The sequence below is a fragment of the Eurosta solidaginis genome, chromosome 5, assembly GCF_040869045.1.
Source record: "Eurosta solidaginis isolate ZX-2024a chromosome 5, ASM4086904v1, whole genome shotgun sequence".
Classification (NCBI taxonomy): domain Eukaryota; kingdom Metazoa; phylum Arthropoda; class Insecta; order Diptera; family Tephritidae; genus Eurosta; species Eurosta solidaginis.
In genome coordinates, this window is record NC_090323.1 from 246,161,691 (window position 1) to 246,179,614 (window position 17,924).

A 17,924-nucleotide genomic window follows, 5' to 3' on the forward strand; every position below is an offset into this window, starting at 1 on the left:
TACAAACTGGCTCGTTTGTTTTTAATGAACTAGATTGTAATTTCCTTGTATTTCGTTAGTTTTTTGAAATATAGTTTACACACTTACACCAGTACTCAAGCCGTATTAGGAGGGAGTGCGACAAAAAATTGAAGATAAAATACAAGAAAAAATACACGAAAATAAAGTAGTGTCATATAGGTATAAGCAAACTAGTTTCAACAAGTTTAACCAAAAATAGGTTGCTGTTAGAGGGATTAGGTCTACAGATAAGTTGAGTCAAATTGATACTCGTTTTTAAAAAAGTAAAATGATTTTAAGAATAGTTACCGGAAGCTCTCAGCACTGTCTTATAGGGAATTGAGACCTGTCAAATTCAATCACACTTTGTTGAATATACTTTAATGGCAAGATGGATATGGTGAATGACAAGATGGACATGGTGAAATGTTTTTGTTATTACCCTCTAACAGTGGTGCCGCTTTCTGTGTATATCCCGTATTAGAAAATGACGGAATGTAAAAAGCAAAAATTCGAAATTTGTCATTCGCCATCATCGTTTACTATATAGTTTGGCAGCTTAAGTAGAGGTTATGTTGCGAATAGAGTGGAAGGCAGTGGACTAGGCAGTCGAATGTCATATAATGAAGGAATGGTGTTCGGAGATTTTTCAAAGTTAAAAAAAAAGATGATAAAAGCTTTAATATAAATAAAACTATTGTTTCAATAACAACGAAAACGCCATATATATTCTGTATACATAAATTTGTAAGAATTATCTCACTTTAAAATTTGAATTAAATAATCTAAATTTTTTTTTGAAACTGAGTCGAGAACTGTGCGTGTGAATGTGCGAATTTTCACCGATCAGCTGTTAGTTGCGCTACTTGGTAAAATTTACAATGTTCGCCATTGTCCACCTTGTTCGCACGGTTTTATTGATGTTGAAGTGTTGAAATGTAAAATCTACATATATTTTATTCAAGGAGGTCCTCCTCCATGCAATCAAATCTCTAAAAAAAAAAAATATTTTATTTAAAAAATTATAACAAAAATGTTTACTAATAAAATGTAAATATGCTGAATTGTGCGCACTGATTACAAATTGCAAAACAATTTACCTGCTGTGAAGTGAACATTAATATCTGCAGCAAAAATGAAGTGAAGATTGCTAATTTTCGAATTTTCACGCCAATTCGACAACGAGTGAACTGAACAAAAAAACAATTTAAAAAAGAAAAGTTGCAATAAATATGTGCATACATAAGGTGTTAAACAATTAAGACTGTATGGTGAATGAAGCTACTTATCATTATATTTAAATATGTGTAAATATGCATAATTGGAAAAAATGCAATGGGTGCATAGCCAACTTTAACATTTTTCTGCTGTGTCGTTATAAAGAAGGAAAGCTCGTATGCTTTTTTATGATTTTAAGAGAAGTAAAATAAAGATTTTCAACCTTCACATACTTGGGAAGTAAACACTTTTTGCATTTTGTTGCTAATTGGCCCTATGGCCACATATTTTATGGCAATAACGCGTTTTGTGCTTCGCGTATCAGAGTGGAGCAGCAACAAAAAAGCGTCAATGTGTGCAATCATCGTTGCCACTGAAAAATAACTAATTCTCAAAATTTCCATTGAAAGGTACTATTTTGGCCTAAAGCCAAATTTTGGTACCGTATCATGAACCAAGTAACAGATCTCGCATTAAAGACAACAACAAAAAGTAAAACTTCTGCTGTGACGTCACGCTTTTGAAATATGTTTCAAACGAAGTGAAATGTAATAAATAATAAATAGTAAGAGACAAAAAACAAAGAAAATTTTTTGAATTGGACTTTTGTTGTTATTTTTTGAAATTTCTATAGGAAAAACTAAATTCAAATTATTAATTTATAAGAAAACTTAAATAAAAACTACACAAAACTTTATTTTAAGACATTAGCCATGGATTTTAGAAACCCCGCCGAAAAATTGCCAGTAGTTGGTGTTCTTTCCTCCACATTTCTAAGGCGCCATAAAATCCTTAAGTTACTTGTTGCCAGGTCTTGAGGTAAAAGGTGATGATAAAGAAGCATTTTTTTCAAGGCAACTGGCCAGCCGCCTGACTTAAATGAAACTCAACGGAGAAAGTTGCAGGCCTGTTACAATACTGCGTTCATACCTGCGGAGGAATGTCTCCTTATGACGCCCTAACATCATTCACATAGTGATGCTAAAAGTGCACACTGCCAAAGGGTGTATTAAGTTGCGAAAAACAAGACATCCCAGCAAATAACACATAATGATTTACGCAGTTCTACATTCATGTGAAAGAAAAACTACGAGGAGCCTAATCCATACAGTGTCCTTCGTTATTCACCCGCTGTGAGCTCCATAATTCAAACTGCTTCAAAATATATTTTTGAGATCGTGACAAAAGGGGGGCGGATGCGAAGAAATCCTAATGTCTGATATCAAGATAGAACGCCTTAAATGTCGTGCATTTCCGTTTGGTTGTTATAGCAGTACTTTGCTCCATCCAATTGGGGCGATCACTCAGAAATTGCCATCTCCTCTAACAGAATTCCACGGAAAATTGGTGTTTCAACAATTTTGTACCAAAGAAAGTTAAAGGCGTTGGTGGCGTACATACAAGACATACATTATGTATATAGGGGTTGATTTTGGCTAGATAAGAGTTTTACCTATACGGTATTCAGCTGGAAGTTGTGCCACAGCGATTTCATGGGAACTGGCTTTCTTCAACTGGGAGCTTCGGATATTGGACTCTGAGAACGGGGTTCGCCTGGTATTTATCGGCTAGGACATTTCCGACTCTTTTTTGGTTCACGTGGTGAATATGGTCGCTGAAGAATTGGCCGATGATAATGCCAAATTTCATAAGGCGGAAAAACAGGAAAGACTCAGAAAATAGTTGTTAATTTTACAGCAAAGTTCATAGATGAAAGGGCAGGACTGTTGCAAGTATCGTGTAATCATTGGCGTAGAAAACAATGGTAGGTACTTCGGATGGGAAAGCCAGCTTCGATATGTAAAAATTACACAATAGTGGTGATGGAACATGCCCTGCGGCATCCCTTAAATAATACTTCTTGGTTTCGTTCTTTGGTTCCTGAACTGGACCGAATGCTATGCATCACCACAAACGATTAAAACTCCCTTGGCTTAGAACTTGATTCAAAATAATAAACAATCTCAAAGAAAAAATCAACTTTTACGAAATTAAAATTTGTGTTCGTTAATAAAAATCGTCAATGAAAATTAAAAAAAAATAATAATTGAAGAAACCTAAAAACTTCAAAAGCGTTACGTCATTTGACAATAACTTTTTTCCTAAATTAAATTACAAAAAACACGGTTGTGGCATTACGGGATCTTTAGTCATTGGTTCATGGGTGCCGTATGTCGTATCGCTGTATCCGTATCCCCAACGTAATCAGCTGTTTATCGTTACGACGATAAACCAAAACACAATTGGTTGGCAACGATACGGTTACGACCTTAGCGGCACCAATAATCGATTTCATTGATTCTCATAAGATTGGTCGAATTATACATCTATATCGAAATATGGAAAACATGGACCTTTTTTGTTTCTACAGTGTAGTCTGGCAACTGCTTGTATACCTTGAAAAAATAAATTATCGATATTCGAAATTCGGAAACATCGAAAAGGTTTGCCGATTATCTTATGGAGTATTGTCGTGTTTGACATTTATCACCTTTCCCTGCGCATGGCGTAACCATATTAATGATGGCCTGAAATCAGCTGACCAATGATTTTTTAATGTGATTTGACACTTCAACTTCCGGCGCAGTACGATTTTTGACATTGGTCCATCGAATTACAAAAACAAAGCGTATGGATTTTTTATGGTCGCCCTGTTTCGCCATGGCCCTGTTTATGCATTTTTGTTGTGCTCTTTACTTTGTTTTCCTCAGTCTTCTTTCATATTCATCCTGATTATTCTTTGTTTTTTCTTGTGTGAATTTATTTTATCTCTTGGTTTAAGTCGCAAAAGGATGGCTAATGACGCCCGTTCTCTGAATCATAGTTTTTTAATTTTTATTATGTGTGGAAATTATTTGTAACAGCAGAAAACTTGTTGAATGCGTAAGCAAACAGCCAGCAGTGAATACAGAAAAAACTTAAAGCGTGACCGCTATGAAATCAATGTTGTTAACCAATCTTTAATCACAGCAAATAAATTATAATGAACTCAAGTGTAAAATTAAGCATCTACTTGTAAATAAATCTTATTAAAATGTACACATAATTAAAATTTATATATATACGCACATAGCAACGAATGAAGAGAGTGGGCAAACGCTCTCCCGGTAAAAATATTTTCTTAATCTGCTTAAATTTTCTTTAAGTGTATAACAATATTAGATCTCCAAATTATTAGATAGCCTTATTACAAATGGAAAATAAGTTCAGTGATCTATATTAATTTAAATTAAAATAATGCATTGTGACAACACAAAAGCATCTTCAGAAATCGAGCATGTAGATTGGAGTACTGGCACAGGTTCTGGTCATCATTATGCTAACGTCGTAAGGTAAGTACCAGCTCACACACAGAAATTAGCTTATGCGGTTACTATTCATATATTATATTTTATTTTCTTGGTAATTCTATACGACAGCATGACACTGCTACTACGCGTCCAAAATTATCGAGAGATGTGTCAAAAGACGCGTATTGACCTCGACAATAATAATCTGGACGGAAAATAAAAATTTTAGCTCGTTCAAAAAATATTTATGAAAAACCGAAAAATGACCCCGGAGTCTCTTGACGGTCTCTTGACGGACCTAACATTGTTATTTTCCGCCTTCGGTCTTTTGACACCTCTCTCGATATTTTTGGACACGTATTAGCAGTGTCATGCTGTCGTATAGCATTACCTTTTTTTAAACAATGATATGTGTACAATGATTGAGAAACAAGTAACTGAGTTTACCTGGAAGGCTCGGAGGCTCGGTATGCTCTTTTAGTAAGTTGTGCGGAAGGTATCGGGAAGGTGCGCCCGTTTACCTTTTCTTTACATGATTTCGCTTCAGCTTCGGCACGCTTTATTTCCGCCGGTCAAATACCTCATACCTCATTTCCCGGCTGAAGCTGTAGACCTGGAGACACGTTACCCAGCGATACCACTCGACCTTAGAGACCTTCATATTGGGAATCCCAACTTGGATATTATGCGGCTGGTAAATAAACGTGTCAAATGGGACGACAATTTAAAGAACTGCAACCTCTGCGGGTGTCGGTAAACTGTGGCCAAATGTCAAATCCTTGTCTAACCCGATATAGCACAAGTCCAAGCTCTCTAGACGGAATATCCATGCCAATGCTAAAAAATCAAAGCTTCTATCCCCACCAGAGAGTTATTATCATTTCCTACGCCGATGATTGCGCGATAATGGCAACGGGACCAGGCCCTCCACTACACCTTTTCAAATTGTAGTTCAGAAAATAGCAACCATATTTCAGAAAAGCTCAAGTGCATTTCGGAAAAAGTCAACTGTATTTCAGATTTTCCAAATTTATTCCAGAAAACCTTAAATGTGTTTCAGAAAACCACAAATTTATTTCAGAAGATGTAAAAGTATTTCAGAACTAGTCAAATGTATTATTTATGAAATACAATTGAAGTATCTGAAAAACATTTGTGGTTTTCTGAAATACATTTACTCTTATCTGATATTCATTTGAATTTTTCAAAAATACAATTTATTTTTCTGAATTACATTTGTACTTTTCTGAAATACAGTTGGAAAAGTGTAGTTTCTTGAATAAACAGCTATATCCTAGTTATTGTTGTTGTAACAGTCTTTCTAGTTTCTTCAAATCACGCGAAAAGATAAAGGAAAGTTGCTAACTGCTGCACTCAGCTTTTGCTTAATTGTCCCAAACCGGGACACCGTAGCAAATAACTGCCTGATCTAGCCCGCCTCCAAGAGGGTTAAGGGAACATCTCCATAAGCACTATGATGAGATCCGGCTCCTGCCAATACTGCCCTTTGATTCAGACACGCATAAGGAGTCCCAGGCAAAATCCACACATCCATCAGTTATCAATATACACTACCCTGCTCTTGGAGAAGAAGAAAGCACACTACCAAGGGCGACACGAGGCACCCTGGTCCAGCTTCGTTCTGGATAGTGTAACAGGTTAAACTCTTACTTGTCCAAAATCAACCCCGACATATGGTGTGTATGTCCTGCATGCGATGTGGCTCAACCATATTTTCAATTGTAACCAACCATCTTTTCAATTGTAATGTGGAACATAGGCTTCTAACAGCAAGTTCCTTATCGTTCACGCCAGTTGAAACTGCTAGTTTTCTTGGACTTTTTAGAGGACTTTATTAACCATTTGTGAGAAGTCGCACCTATTGAAAGGGGTGAAGCACTGTTAAAACCAGAACAACAAAAACTCCTCCCGAAAGTTTAAGGGAGTGTTGCGGATGTGGGAAGTCCTTTAACAGAAACGCATCCGGTACTGACCAGCACCTTCTGGTATCAGCCCGAGCTCATCGGGAACGATTTTTTAGCCTTCCAGCCTTTGTTATATCGAAAATCGAGTTGAAAAATCGCAAAACTTTTGAAAAGAAACGTGCTGCTTAAATTTGGAAGGCAGAAATATTGAAAGTATTTTTTTTTTTTCGTTTGAAAAATCACTGGCGCAAATGTTGTTATGGTCTTGAAATGATAAGGACACTCCCCGAAATTTTTGGGTAACAAGCACCATTAAGGTACTAGTCCGACCATCTCGGGAACGATTTAATATGACCACATTGAACCTTCTTGTTGTTGCTGCTGTTGTTGCGATAAGGACACTCCCCGAAGCCCTTGGGGATTGTTATCGAGTTGATGGTCCTTTGCCGGATGCAGATCCGGTACGTTCCGGTACCAAGCACGACCATCTCGGGAAATATTTGTTATGAATGCAACCTTCTAGGCCATCTCGCCCTCCCACCCCTAGATCCATGAGGAGTTCGGGGTCGCCAGAGCTTTGGCTGTTAATGAAACAGGATTCGCCACGGATAAGTGAGGTTGACAATTGGGTTTGGAGAAGCTATGTATTGCGCTGGCAACCTGAAAGGGTATTCGGTATTTTAGTCACCTCTTATGACAGGCATACCTACCGCGGGTATATTCTAACCCTAACCCGCTGGGGGATTGCACCTTCTTCACACATAATTCTTGATTACCTTGGCTACATATATTAGTTCAGACGAGGCTATGGATTATTGACTACCGAGTTAGAGGTTGATGACCAGAAGATTCAAGGGGTTGATAACCGCAATGTATAGCTTTCGTTAGTTTGTTTCTGAGGTTGTTAGGTTGAACTGGCCGGTCCATGAGGACCTCACATAGACTGAATAAGTCCGTAGTGTTACCAGAAGTTTGTTTTAACGACCAAACTGAAAAACCAGGACCTATGTAATAAAATAACTCGGCCCTCTTGGCAAATACTAGAAGCTTCCTAGGACTTAAGCCTCTAGCTGCTTCTAGATCTGACAGCTGTATCACTTCTAATAGCTGGAGTCTTAGCATGGCAAGCGTAGGGAACGGACACAGAACGTGCTCGATCGTTTCCTCCTCCAAGCCGCACTTCCTACATCTGCTATCACTGACCAAGCCTAATTTAAAGGCATGTGACGCCAGAAGGCAGTGTCCAGTCAGAATACCCGTCATGAGTCTACAGTCACCTGTTTTTAATGATAGAAGCAACTTTGTTAGTCTAAGGTTGTAAGACCTCCACATAATCTTCGACACTTTACAGCCCCGCGCTTGAACCCACGCCTTTCCCGCTTAGTCGATCATGTGCAGCTCTCGCATTCGCTTAATCTCCCCCAGTCTAATTGGGACGTCTACGGAGCAAGCTTCAAGGGATGCGCGTTTTTTAGCTAGTTCATCAGCTTTTTCATTCCCATCTATTTTCATATGCCCTAGGACTCAATATAGATGTATGCTTCTCCCTGTCGCGATTCTCTCCAGGGACTGTTTACAATCTAACACTCATTTAGATGCTGTGCTATGCGAGATTATTGCAGACCCTACTCTTTCCACTACTGTGGAACCATCTGTGTATCGCCTCGTCTGCCATTTGAGCACCCTTGCGCCATCCGTCCACCTCTATTGTGGCTTTAAGAGCCCCCTTGAAGCGCAGCTAGGGAATCAGGTAGTCTGTAATTGATGACGCTGTACTACTATGGCCGTATGGTCTGCGCTCAAGCTGCCCCGAGGCACCGAGCCTGGTTGCAGTTATTAACGCTATGTTCTTTGCTATCAGGTCTACAGGTGGAATGTGCAGAATGGCATACAGTGCAGCCGTCGGGGTTGTTTTCAGGGCTCCCGTAATGCTAAGCATTGATAGTCTGCATAACCCCTCTAATTTTTTGAGGTAAGTTGTTTTTGTGTGTATTTCTACCAAACAAGAACTCCATAGTATAGAATAGAATACGGCTTACAATCGCTGTAAAAACCCACGTACACCCCGCAGCCTTCTTCACCCTCTCCTCCACGTCCAGCTTTCATGACAGCTTACTGTCTAGGATGATTCCTAGATATTTTGTGCAAAAGTTCTCCTGTAGGGTCACCCCTCTTTGTTTCTTAAGTTTTAAAAGAATTTATTTTCCAGCAAGTCAAAGCTTTCGTGGATTTGGCCAAATACTAATATGGCAAATACGTTGAATAAGTACATGCAATATCTGCGTTTTCTCATTTGTGTTCAAATAAAACTTGTTACAAATGCACAAACTGGTTTACAAATTTGTTTCATATCGTTATTGTTTTATTTACCAAATGTTGATGTAACATACATTTATTTAAGTATGTATGTACGCACGCAGTATTTACTATTTGCAATCAGTCAATCCAGCATACTTAAGTTTGTCTTATTAGATACATTGAACTAAAGTATTTGATTTGAAATAAAATTATTTTATAATGGTGTTTAAGCGACCTTTATATTCCCTCAAACATTCTCGAAGCGCTCATAATTTAGGGTATGAATCGGAATCAGGTAAAGTATGAACCTCGAGTCTTTTATGACTCCGATATAATGAAAATACTGAGCTATATGTAAAGAGTGTTCAGCAAACAAGGCAACTCTGGAACAAATATACATCTTTTATTTTGAAAAAATTTTTCATACTCAATTAAAAAAAAACATAGTTTATAACGTGTCTTGTTGTTCCCGACGGACGCTTCTCTCTAATCATCTTCGTATTGATAGGCATTTTAACAATGTGAGTATTTCAAGCTTTTTTCATTGTTACCTCAAAACTACCCCTGTGGTATGGCCTGGTTGATCTGTCGAGCCCTCTACATCTTTAATTAAAGCTGGAATGCCCTAATTTTATGGGTTTCAACAAACATTCCCAACAATATAGCCAATCCTAATCCCTAATATAAAGCACATAAATGACTCCGAAAAGAGTCGTATAAGAAGGAAATTATTAGCTGTGTGTTAGCGTAATGGGAGTCCGATAGAATCCTATTTAGGCTCGCATAATGAAAGAATGCTCCAATTGGATGACCAATGGAATAAGGGAAATACACTTATTTCGGGCTTTTAAATGAGCTCATAATGAACGCTCCGATTTAGGTGTCTTTATGACTATTTTATGACTCCAAATGTTTGGTGGAATGAAACTTTTCTTGTTTTAAACTTATAATCTCACACATATTCAGAGGACCAGGACAATAGCACAAAAGGCGGCGAATGCATTAGAATATTTTGGCCGTTTTATATGTATGTAACTTTCTGGAAAGCCAAAAAGTTGAATCTTTAAACGTATTTCAGAGGCCAAATGGAGTGAAATACCTCTCACAAAAAGTTCCGAATTGACGTACAGATCGAGGTAGTTATTTAGAAAATTGTACGGAAGTGGAAATCTCGCGATAAATTTCCAAGAGACAGCGCAATTTATAGATGTTTAATATCTTCTTCACTGCGAAGTTTCCAATCTAAATGGACTCATGCCCAGTTTTTCAGTGTGAGTTTAACTAAACTTCAGTAAAAGTTGACTAGAGTTTGACAAGTTGCCACGTTGTTCTATAACATAAAATTTTGCTGCTCATCTTAGCTCAAGCGGCCGAAGTGGCAGGGTTAAGCTCTAGTCAACTTTAACTGGAGTTTAAACTTGCACTGAAAAACAGGGCATTAAAGTTTGTTATAATAACTTGATATTTGCTGACGAAAAAACCGCCACTTGCTTGTGTAAAATTAGCTGCATACGCAGTTATACAAAATTTTTAAATACCGATTTTTTTTTAATTTTGTTGTTGTTTGATTATTATAATTTACAAAAGTGTCACGTTTTAACTAAGCATTTGCGATATATGAGACACCAATTTGCGACGTTTTTATACTCAGCTGAGCAGAGCTCACAGAGTATATTAACTTTGTTCGCATAACGGTAATCCGTAACGGCATAAACTAATCGAGATATATATAGACTTCTATATATCAAAATGATCTGGGTGAAAAAACAAATTCGTTTAGCCATGCCCGCCCGTCCGTCTGTAAACACGATAACTTGAGTAAATTTTGAGGTATATTGATGAAATTTGGTATGTAGGTTCCTGGGCGCTCATCTCAGATCGCATTTTAAAATGAACGAAATCGGACTACAACCACGCCCTTTTTTCGATATCGAAAATTTCGTAAAACCGAAAAAGTTCGATAATTCATTACCAAAGACGGATAAAGTGATGAAACTTGGTAGGTGCGTTGACCTTATGACGCAAAATAGAAAATTAGTAAACGTTTGGACAATGGGCGTGGCACCGCCCACTTAAAAGAAGGTAATTTAAAAGTTTTGCAAGCTGTTATTTGGCAGTCGTTGAAGATATGATGGAATTTGGCAGGCACGTTACTCCTATTACTCTATGTGTGCTAAATAAAAATTAGCAAAATCGGATGACGAACACGGCCACTTAAAAAAAAAAATTTTTAAGTCAAATTTTAACAAAAAATTTAATATCTTTACAGTATATAAATTATGTCAACATTCAACACCAGTAATGATATGGTGCAACAAAATACAAAAATAAAAGAAAATTTAAAAATGGGCGTGGCTCCGCCCTTTTTCATTTAATTTGTCTAGAATACTTTTAATGCCATAAGTCGAACAAAAATTTAACAATCCTTATGAAATTTGGTAAGGGTAAAGCTTTTATGACGATAACAGTTTTCTGTGAAAATGGGCGAAATCGGTTGAAGCCGCGCCCAGTTTTTATACACAGTCGACTGTCTGACCTTCCGCTCGGCCGTTAACACGATAACTTGAGCAAAAATCGATATATGTATCTTTACTAAACTTAGTTCACGTACTTATCCGAACTCACTTTATCTTGGTACAAAAAATGGCCGAAATCCGACTATGACCACGCCCACTTTTTCGATATCGAAAATTACAAAAATGAAAAAAAATGCCATATTTCTATACCAAATATGAAAAAAGAGATGAAACATAGTAATTGGACTGGTTTATTGACGCAAAATATAACTTTAGAAACCATATTAAGTAGAAGAAAATGAAAAAGCCCTTGGAATCATGGCAGGAATACTGTTCGTGGTATTACATATATAAATAAATTAGCGGTACCCGACAGATGATGTTCTGGGTCACCCTGGTCCACATTTTGGTCGATATCTCGAAAACGCCTTCACATATACCTCTAATTTGATACCCATATCGTACAAACACATTCTAGAGTCATCCCTGGTCCACCCTTATAGCGATATCTCCAAAAGGCGTCAACCTATAGAACTAAGGCCCACTACGTTTTAAATAATCATTAACACCTTTCATTTGATACCAATATCGTACAAACGCATTCTAGTAACCCCTGGTCCACCTTTAGGGCGATATCTCGAAAAGGCGTCCACCTATAGAAGTAAGGCCCACTCTCTTTAAAAAACTCATTAACATCTTTCATTTGATACCCATATCGTACAAACACATTCTAGAGTCACCCCTGGTCCACCTTTATGGCGATATCCCGAAATGGCGTCCACATATAGAACTATGGCCCACTCCCTTTTAAAATGCTATTTAATACCTTCCATTTGAAACCCATGTCATACAAACACATTCCAGGGTTACCCTATGTTCACTTTGCTAAATGGTGATTCTCCCTTTCTTTGTCTCGAAAGCTCTCAGCTGAGTATGTAATGTTCGGTTACACCCGAACTTAGCCTTCCTTACTTGTTTTCTTTATATATTGTTTATTTATTTAAAGTTTTTTGTAAGAAAGTTTCCACTGTTATAGGGCGACACTGTCTTGCAAGCATTTACAATTTTAAAGAAAATTATTAAAGTTGAAATTCAATTACTTAGGCCATTAAAAGGCCAATTTTACATTGGAAACCATGAGTATATCTTAAAGCGGGATTAGTCATAGAAATTTTAGAAAAAGTATCGATACTCATTTAAAATACTTGGATCAAATTACCGATGCTAGTACTCATACTCAGTAAAAGGTATCGAGTATACTGGACCCAAGTGAGTACTTCGGAACATTTACCAAGAAGGAAGCATTTTTGTATCTGTTTTCAAATCTCATCATATAGCTAAAATTTTGTAGAATACAATTAAGGCAGTGTTAAGCTCGGATAAAACCGAACATATACCCAGTTGCGTGCTCTCACATATATGTACATATATTAAGGATATATTTAAAGAGAAACGTCGCGAGTATAAAATTATATAAAGCTGAAATAAAATACTTATAAATATACTAATATCAATTTATGTAAGTACAAAAGTTGCTGTCATAAAAACTACGTTCTCACCAAATTTCTCATGATTCAATCACAAGAGGTTTGCTCGACAGACACATTTTTTTACAATTGCAGCCATTTTGCTCCCAAATCGAATTGACACATCCACTAACTGCGTTGTTTCTTTGCAAATTTTCGAAAAATATTGGTAGTAGAAAAAGGAAGCAATCAGTTTACAAATACCCGATAAGTACTGAACTGCATAATTCCTTAGAACATTATTTTTAATTGTATAGTGAATTTATTAACTATGCCTCGATCTATTGGTATGGCTGAACATTGAACATAGGTAATATTATGAAAAGTGAGTACACCAAGAAACCTTGCACTTTCATAAACCTATGAATATACGAAGCCTAAACCAATTCAAAATTAATCGTTCAACGTCAAAACCTCGACTATTAAATCGATTCACGTAAAAATATCATTAGTAAATAATTGAGATGCCACAACGAAATGTACTCATTGGGAATTTTAACTTAATCAGGTAAAAGTCTAGAACAGGAGTCTACTGCTAAAACGCGTCCAAAAATATCGAGAGAGGTGACCTCGACAACAATAATCCGAAGGCGGAAAAGAAAAATTGTATCTCTGTCCGGAGATATTTGCAGTTGAAATTGGCAATTTTCATGTGGTTGTTGTAATGTTTTTGTGCACTGAAAAAGATTTTGTGTACAAAGGGATTTTGCACGCATTTAATCTTGATCCCCCCTCATTGGTGGACTGGCCAGGGTAATTTTTTACAAGCTTGGCTGAAGGCCGCCAACGCAACCCGGGGTCATTTTTCGGTTTTTCGTCAATATCTTTTGAGCGAGCTAAAGTTTTTATTTCCGCCTTCGAATTATTGTTATCGAAGTCAATACGGGTCTTTTCACACTTCTCTCCATATTTTTGGGTGCGTATTAAACGTCGACCTTGTGTTCTATTAATTCCGTATGTTCGGAACATTCGTCTCCATTTAAGAATTTTGGGAATCGGTTTACATTTGGAATTTTATGTATATACTTTTGATATATTCGATTCTCGTGAGGTAGTATCAAGTGAACGTATTCCGAATATTCTAAATTAACGGTTTATCCGGAACGCTTCCATGAATACTTAACGGAAAAGGGCTTTCTAAGACAATAAGCCATTTTCTTTTATTTTTGTTTTTGTCAGTTCATTGCGGCTGCTGAGTAGCGTATCACCCCATGTCGGGTGCCTGTTCAAAATCGTGCTATCTCAAAATATTTTTCAAAAATTTCCCAATTCAGGATTTGTCACAAAACCGCCTTATATTAGAGTTAGATTGAAGAAAGCTTCATCTCAGAATGCGTTTCATTAACTCCCTCTTATGACAAAATACATTAAACTTATGCTCATATAGGGAGTTTTTGAAACAAATTTTGGGATAGTGCATTTTTGAATAAAATTCTAACGTACGGCATTCTTCAAACAATTTCTGAAAGAATGATCGAACGAACCCAACTTTATCAATTCACGAAATATATTATTGAATTATTCCCCATTTTCATTACTTCGTAAAAGCAACCCGTCCAGATTTTTCAATTTGGGAGTGTAAAAGATCTGCCATCATTGGAGAACAAACCTCTAGTAATTTAATCATGCAAATTTCTTTATTCATAAATTTTTTATTTTTTTTGTTTTAATTGACACAAGCGTCGAATGGCAAGGTGCTTAAAAGAGCCTTAAAATGCCAGGTTATCTTAATTTTATTCAAAGTCAATTTGTCGTTTCGTTTCACTTGTTCCTCCGTTATTCACAAAACCTCCGTTATTCACAGTAGCTTCGTTATTCAATTCAGTTATTTCCCGAAATGTAAATTTTTTGGTTTTTTTAGTGGCACAACTCCAGGCACAAAATCATTAATATGTATTTCAGAATCCAATTAGCGGCTTGTAGCCATGTCTTCTTTCACTATCTCGTTCGTCACGATACGTATATAAAAAAGTTTGGTCTTTATGTGGCACCACGCCAGATTTTAATTTTCACTGATTCCTGTTAGGAGTACAAAAAACCACCCTAATCCAGGTCAGGGAAGCATTGCATCTCCCAACTCCGCCAAAACGCCAGCATGGAGCACAGAAGCCAACCTTTAGGCCTATTTTAATTTTCAGCTCAACCGAAAAGGTCCAAAATTATTGCAATTGAACCGAGGATGACACTGCACGTCCATGCAGCCGAAAAGACGAAAACGGAAAGCCATTTTTTTAACTCATACTATGCACTACCATATCTTTTTTTGGAATAAAAAGATGGATTAAGTACTTATGGTCACTAGTAAACATATGTCATTCAAAGGATTCACCATTTCAGAGCTATTGTGATTTAAAAAATGGATTTAGATCACAGATCGTGAAACGCAAGAAATATACTTTTATACTGTGAATGGAAACGTATGGAAATAGATGGAAATGAAAAGCGGACGGGCCAGCTAAACAGGGCGTATCGCTCGAATCTTGTACCGTAGACGTTCCAATCAGATTGGGCGAGATTGACAGAAGGCGAGTGTTGCACATGATTGACCTAGCAGGAAAGGCGTGGATTCTAGCGCGGGGCTGCAAAGTTTGGAACATCATACAACCCTAGATTAACAAAGTTACTCTTATCATTGAAAAGAGGGGACTGTAGCCTTTTGATGGTTATTCTGAGTGGACACTGCCTTCTGGCGTCACGTGCTTTTTAACTAGGCCTTGTAAATGCAAGAAGTACGGATTGGGCGAGGAAACGATCGAGCACGTATTGTTCTCGTGCCCTGCGCTATAAGGAGTGGGATATCTATCAGTTCTAAAATGCAACAAGTAGCATAGGTCCTAGGAAGCTTCTAGTATTTGCCAAGAGGACCGGGCTCAACCTAGTTAGTCACTCTCTTGAAACTTTATTCGTAAAACGCTTTTTGCAACAACAATTTATTAATTATCTCAAATGGGTCTGATTTCGTGGAAACTCCCATATGTAATGTTTATACACAAAATGGTTATACAAAAATAAACAATTTGTATTTAAGACAGGTTAAAAATTAATTGTTAAAATTTCCATTTATAGCAAAATGCATGCCTTAGGCATATTCGGACTGCGCCAAATACAATATCACCTTTGCTATTTACTTCATGCTTTCGCATAAAGTGTCCTATAACGATAAGAAATAAATAAATATTGTAACGAATTTACTGAAATTCCGCTTATTTACAACCTTCTGCTAGCGTTCGTATCGCTAAACTGTTGAATAAACAACTCCAATATTCAATAATGCAAAATGGTCTTTATTAAAGTACTTCACAATAACACTTATACTTCGCAACCAATAGCGTGCTTAAATCAAACTGCTTGCTTCTTACTCAGCTTTCGCTCCTTTTATACTCTCTGCTATCTCGTTCGCATACTTCTAGGCGTTTCTTCTTCTAGAATTTACTACTTAGTTACCAGCTATAAACTTACTAGCTATAAACTACAGATGCACGTTTATAGCCTCTCGCATAGCCATATGCGCGTGTATATGTGAGTAATACTTCCACCGATGATTGCATACTTTTGTGAGTATCTCAGATATATGTATGTGTTTGTGCGTAGCTCTAGGCTGCTTGTATGTACATATGTGTAGACATAATGATTTGATCTGTTTATGTAGGTACCAGTGACTTCTTAGTATCGCCTTAGAGGTGATAGTATCCATTACTGTTGCTAATATTCGTCACAATATGTTTAAATCTACGATGTTGTTTTTCTTTGACAATTATCTATTTATTGATTCCACTAAGTGGTTCGATCCGCAGTAGCTGGTAGAGTAAGGGTTACCGTTTAGGTCATCACAATGGGCTCAGTCGTGACCTAAAAGAGTCGGGCCCAGTCCTTTTAATCCAACCTAACTTAGTTGATTCAGTGGTAATAATGAATATATCGACAAAAAGTTCGAAGAGCACGAACTTTTGGGCTAAACCCAATTCAAGCTCTACGTGCAGCATTTTTATAGACAAAATTTAAGCTAAGTTATGTACTCGTAGTTGACTCATTGTGGGGGGAAATTTTTGAACAGATGATAGCCCCTCTTCCCCATATATTGCATATACAATTTCTTTGACGGGGAATTGCATTAGTCATATCAGTAAAGATTAAATTATTATTGAATCAAGTGGATATTTTGCCTTGTCTCAAGTTTTTTCCCAAAATATTTATTTAACGCCATTTATTTTATTGCTGCATTGATATCAACTGCAATCTGTATTTTTAAAATGAATTTATTCCTTGCGTTTTGTTTTGGTTTTGATTTAAATAAACATTAAAATTTGTTTAAACAAGTTTTCAACTGTTAAAAATAATTGTTGCTTTGCATAATAAAAACGGTGATTGGTGAAATAAGTTATTAAATCACAAAATGCATAACTAGACGAGATTGAATAACAGAGGTCGATCTAATTATGTAGAAATGTACGTATGCATGTGCAATGTGCAAAATGTATGTTTATTGTAAAAAACTATATTAGAGAGTAAACAACTTAGTCACATTCCGCATATACATATGACCCATAGATCCAGAAACTGGATGTGCACCTGAAGTTTTTTTCCCCTATACAATTTGACCCGCCCGCCGTCATACTGAGTAATATTGTCCATGGGACCATGAGTCTGAAATGAATTTCGAGACCCTAATTTTGTTAGAAAATATTTTTTTTTTTAGAAATTTTTATTATTATTTTTGTTAGAAAATATTTTGGGCTATTTAAAAATTGTATTTTCAATATGTAAAAGTAAAATATTCGTCGATTTTTGCAACAAATTCGTCGATTTTCCGCAAAAAGAAGCGATAAAATGCGAAAAATAGTAGGAAAGCGCCCTATAGCGACGAATATTTTACTTTTCCATATTGCAAATTCAATTTTTAAATAGCCCAAAATATTTTCTAACAAAAATAATAATAAAAATTTCTAAAAAAAATATTTTCTAACAAAATTACGGAGGCTCGAAATTCATTTCAGACCTATGGTTCCATGGGCAATATTACTCAGTATGAGCCATCGATTCAGAAACTGGATGTGCCTTTTCAGCAATAAATTTGACCCACCCTAATATATATATATATGTATATGTAGGTATATGCGATAATGGGAAAGCTTTCATAATATAGGAAGAATA

General features: G+C 36.6%; 1 protein-coding gene across 17 annotated transcripts in view; it reads left to right on the plus strand.

Moving 5' to 3' along the window:
- Positions 1-878: 878 nt before the first annotated feature.
- LOC137253046 (uncharacterized) overlaps positions 879-17,924 on the plus strand; it is a 52,813-nt gene continuing 35,767 nt past the window's right edge. The window contains exons 1-2 of one of the 17 annotated variants that reach the window (XM_067789339.1): positions 879-968; positions 4,397-4,550. In XM_067789339.1, the coding sequence (XP_067645440.1) occupies positions 4,456-4,550 (95 nt within the window). In that variant the 5' untranslated portion in view covers positions 879-968; positions 4,397-4,455. Of the gene's footprint in view, positions 1,272-1,433; positions 1,629-2,764; positions 4,551-17,924 lie in introns of those variants that run through there. The other 16 variants (XM_067789336.1, XM_067789333.1, XM_067789334.1 and 13 more) reach the window with 16 other exon arrangements.